This window comes from Micromesistius poutassou (assembly GCF_964030765.1).
Source record: "Micromesistius poutassou genome assembly, chromosome: 19".
Lineage (NCBI taxonomy): Eukaryota > Metazoa > Chordata > Actinopteri > Gadiformes > Gadidae > Micromesistius > Micromesistius poutassou.
The window spans coordinates 11749773-11754448 of NC_140289.1; the positions used below are offsets into that span (position 1 = coordinate 11749773).

General features: G+C 44.4%; 1 protein-coding gene across 1 annotated transcript in view; it reads right to left on the reverse strand.

The window, feature by feature from the left end:
- The window catches only part of vta1 (vesicle (multivesicular body) trafficking 1), a 50444-nt gene that overhangs the window by 17401 nt on the left and 28367 nt on the right, over positions 1 to 4676 (reverse strand). The window contains 2 exon segments of the mRNA XM_084484309.1: positions 1930 to 2018; positions 4513 to 4528. Of these exon segments, the coding sequence (XP_084340435.1) occupies positions 1930 to 2018; positions 4513 to 4528 (105 nt within the window).

The following is a 4676-nucleotide window of genomic DNA, read 5'->3' on the forward strand; positions in this document are numbered from 1 at the left end:
TGGTCTGGATGCTGGGAATCAACCTTGTGGATTCCCAGTATAAACGGCTGGTGGTTTTACACACGTTTTAACTAAGGACAGACATACAGACATGCACAAACTTTTTTGAAGAACACAGGAATCTCATATCGGGACACAGCGAATATCTGTTTGCAATGACATGGCAATGTTGGCTTGTTTATCAAAGTCAATTAATTAATACATAAACACAGTTTTGGTAGAAAGTGAAATGAATATGATGGCGAAATATGTATGTATCGGTTTCAAAATAGAAGGGATGAAATAGAAAAGCTGAACATGACATCGCTTAATGTTAAGACCAATGTTGGCCAGCAGAATGGAAACGTGACATGCTTGAATAAAGAGACAGAAAACGACGATTTAAATGAAAAATAATACCATTTGAAAATAAGGAGATGAAGGAAGAGATTATGGGGGAAAATCGAAAATTAAATGCGACATGAATGTGAGATAAAAATCGAATATCTCCAGAAACAGAATTTTGAGGTTGTATATCATTTTGTTATGGACATTTTCAAACAAGCGTTAATACTCTCAGTAGAGTTAATAACACCCAATTCGACGGATGCTAAAGAAAAGTTAACCTTTCAAAATGTTATATTAACTCAAATTGAAATGTAATTCTGAATATGGAGATAGTAGATGTTTTCCCGATGACAGAGAAATCACATGAATGACAATCGGTGGGAAAAAGCGAACACAAAGCATGTAAAACAACAACAACAACAACAACAACAACAGAATGAAAATAGCTAGCATCACGCTTTTAACCACTAACACTAATTTCTAACACTAAGTTTTAATTTTATTTCAAATGTTAAACATAATTGTTATGTTATTTAGTTATTAAAATATCAATTAAATAATTAAATATAAAATACTTATTTGTATATTTGAGTTTTTCTTGTTTTTCTTTTCAATAACAATTGTGTACATCTCATTTGAGTATTAAGGTTACTGTTCCTAAATGTCACATTCTTGGCTGTAAATATTCCATAGTTAATTATTTATGTTATGATGATATTAATTCATTATAGTTATCGGGCCTCTGACCACTCTGAAACTAATTAGAAAATGAATGATGGATGATTTGCATCTGAGTGTGTGCATATGACGTATGCATATGTGTATGGGTGTGTGTGTGAGTTATCATCTACACCCCAACCATTTTTAATTATTCTACTGCGGTCCAGGCATCGATAATGATGATACATAAATTTCATTAATTGATGTATTGAATTATTAATTATATACTTGGAGAAGTTGGTTAATAAGTTTTTATAGTGTTGATATAATCGGACATTGACTAGATTAATTATTATTATTATCAACGTATTCATTTATTAGTCTAGGAAATGTATTGGCGCTTTCCTTGTTCTTGTTTGAAAATGTATAGGGAAGCTTTAGTTTAAGGATTTTATTTCTAGACGGCGTACAGCTCTCAGATTTAGTCTACTGAAGCAAAGAGCATCGCTCAACTCCAGGGCTTGAGCAGCGAGTTCCCCTCCTCTCAAAGACTTAGACCAGGAACAGTCCACAGCTTTGAAGGACTTCTAGCGCTCTTATTGTGATATCTCCAGCCGTGGGAATCGTCTAACGGCTCAATTTGTGGCGATGCTTTCAGTCCCCTCTGGTTCTAATCGGAGCGCGGACCTACGGAGGACCTACGGGGGTCCTACGGGGGTCCTACGGGGGTCCTACGGGGGACCTACGGGGGACCTACGGGGGTCCTACGGGGGACCTACGGGGGACCTACGGGGGTCCTACGGGGGACCTACAGGGGACCTACGGGGGACCTACGGGGGTCCTACGGGGGACCTACGGGGGTCCTCCTACGGGGGACCTCCTACGGGGGACCTACAGGGGTCCTCCTACAGGGGTCCTACGGGGGTCCTACAGGGGTCCTACCTTGGCTGTGCAGGCTGATCCACAGCAGGGCCACCGGGAGGACGTGATGGATCCTCCACCGCCACCGCCCGCTGCCCGGGTACGACTCCCTGGAGAGGACACAAGGGGACGGGATGTTTACCGTCTGGCCAGCCCCCCTCAGAGGAATACATTAAAAAAGACCTGCCAGGGCGGGCCTGTGGGTCAGAAAATAACGTCTTTCTTGACTTGGACTGAAGTCAGTTAAAGAACAGAATGTGTAACAGAATAATGAGGAATGAGCCAAAGGGTTTCAGAAGTAGTTGTGATGCACGCGACAGACAGAACAGGCGCTCCTCTTAAAGATGGGTTCAAAACAGACAGGAAGAGGCCACTCTGGGACCTGTTTGAATGTGGGTTTGGATGAGAAATTAGATTTTATGACCAAAGCCCCCAGGGAGAGAGGGCTACCTTTATGTCCCCAGAGAGTTAATTAAGTTAACTTTGAACCTGGCCACAGGTACACACACTCAGACACACACACACACACACACACCTAATGAATGATCTCTTTGTAATAAACACTCACTCTCACACACTTCACTTACATTCAGAATGATCTCTTTTTGATGAAGGGAAACTAGAGAGAGAGAGAGAGAGAGAGAGAGAGAGAGAGAGAGAGAGAGAGAGAGAGAGAGAGAGAGAGAGAGAGAGAGAGAGAGAGATTGAGAGAGGGGAGAGAGGGGGGGTGGAAAGAGAGACACAGTGTACAGAAAATTAAACGCAAGAATAAGAAACAGATAGGAGAGAGATGGTGAGAGCGAAGGAAAGGAAAATAGAAATGGGTGGGCTGGAGAGAAACGGGATAATCCCTGATCACTCGTGTAAAATAATCTTTTCCAGAAGTGTGGATTCTGGAGATCCTGCTTGTTTTGTGCATGTGCGTGTGTGTGTGTGTGTGTGTGTGTATGTGTGTGTGTGTTTGCATGTGGGTCTGCATGTTCCTGATTAAAAAGGCTGGCGCCAAGGGAACGCCACGTCTATCCCATAATGATATTGACGACGGAGTCCGGGATGGAGGTTTGAGGGATGGAGTTCAAACAGTTTGTCTTCAATCACATTAATCCCTATGGGTGAATTAATTCATGAAAATGGAGGGAGGTGGAAAGAAGAGGGGAGAGGACTGAAGAGGAGAGGAGAGGGGATAGGAGAGGATGGAGAGGAGAGGAGAGGAGAGGAGAGGAGAGGAGGGGAGAGTAGAGAGGAGGGGAGAAGAGAGGAGAGGAGGGGAGAGGAGAGGAGAGGAGGGGAGAGGAGAGGGAGAGCAGAGGAGCGGAGAGTAGTGGAGAGGAGGGGAGAGGAGAGGAGAGGAGAGGAGGGGAGAGGAGAGGAGAGGAGAGGGGAGGAGGGGAGGGGAGAGGGGAGAGGGGAGAGGGGAGGAGAGGGGAGGAGAGGAGAGGAGAGGAGGGGAGGGGAGAGGAGAGGAGAGGAGAGGAGAGGAGAGGAGAGGGGAGGGGAGGAGAGGAGAGCAGAGGAGCGGAGCGTAGTGGAGAGGAGGGTGTTATTGTTGAAATACTTGCAAACACACAAGTATTTTATACATCATCTGAGGCTCTTGCACACAATAATTGCGTGATTCATTCATTCATTCATTCAATCATTTGAAGCTCTTGCACAAACATATACTGCCTGTGCAAGATACAACACTGCATGCTTGCTACTTTTGATTCATTTTTCCAATCCATCACTTATGCAGACATACCCAGACCCAAACACACAACCACACACTCACATACCCACCCACACACACACGCAGACACACACCAATACACACACTTATACACCCACACACACAAACATCCACTCACACCCACAAGCCAACCCACACATACCTACGTACACACACTGTTATCAGGACAACAACAAAATCGATACAGCCCTATCACCAACTGGAGGACGGTGCGATAGATCCCTGGGCCAGTGTATTGAGCTGCTCAAGGCCTGGCTGGGTCAGAATCGCCTAGAACTAAATATGGCCAAACAGAGAATTGTTTTCGGTGTCGAAGATGAGAGACTAAAAGTTAGCCTACACCTTGAGTCCCTCTCGTTAAAAGACAGACAGAAATCTTGGTGTAATTGTGGATTCAGATCAGGTCCCATGACATGCCACCAGGTGTGGTGCAGGCGCGATTCTAGGTTGCTTAAACGTCCGGGGCTCAGTGGGGGGTATCGAGCGATCACGGGAGGACGAGATTGTCGCTGCCCCTTATGATGTTATAAGGGGCAGATTTCCAAAACGGCTTGTAACGGCTAATCACACCACACCTGGTGGCATTGTCATGGGACCTTTCATTTCAACAATTTCAAGTCAGTGATAAAATGGGCCTTCTATCACCTGAAAAACATAAAAACACTAACAAGTCCAAACAAGAATGAGAAAAAAACGTGTCTATGCATTGATTACTAGTAGGTGAGATCATTCTAACTACTCTTAAACAGCTACAGCTGGTTCAGCTGCTATACCAGTTATACCAAACAATTTGAACACATGTCAACAATTCTCATTCCCTACATTGGCTCCCGGTAGTAAAATCAATCCTCCTGGAGGATTGATTTAAAACAGACAACAACTGCTGCTCACCTATAAATCAGAACACGGTTTAGGGCCAAAGAAGACCCCTGAAATGCTTCCGCTCTAGGAACCCTCTAGACCTTTAAGATCAGCCGGGACCAGTCAGCTAATTGTTCCCAGAGTCAGCTGCCATGCATCACATGGAACAAATGTCCTG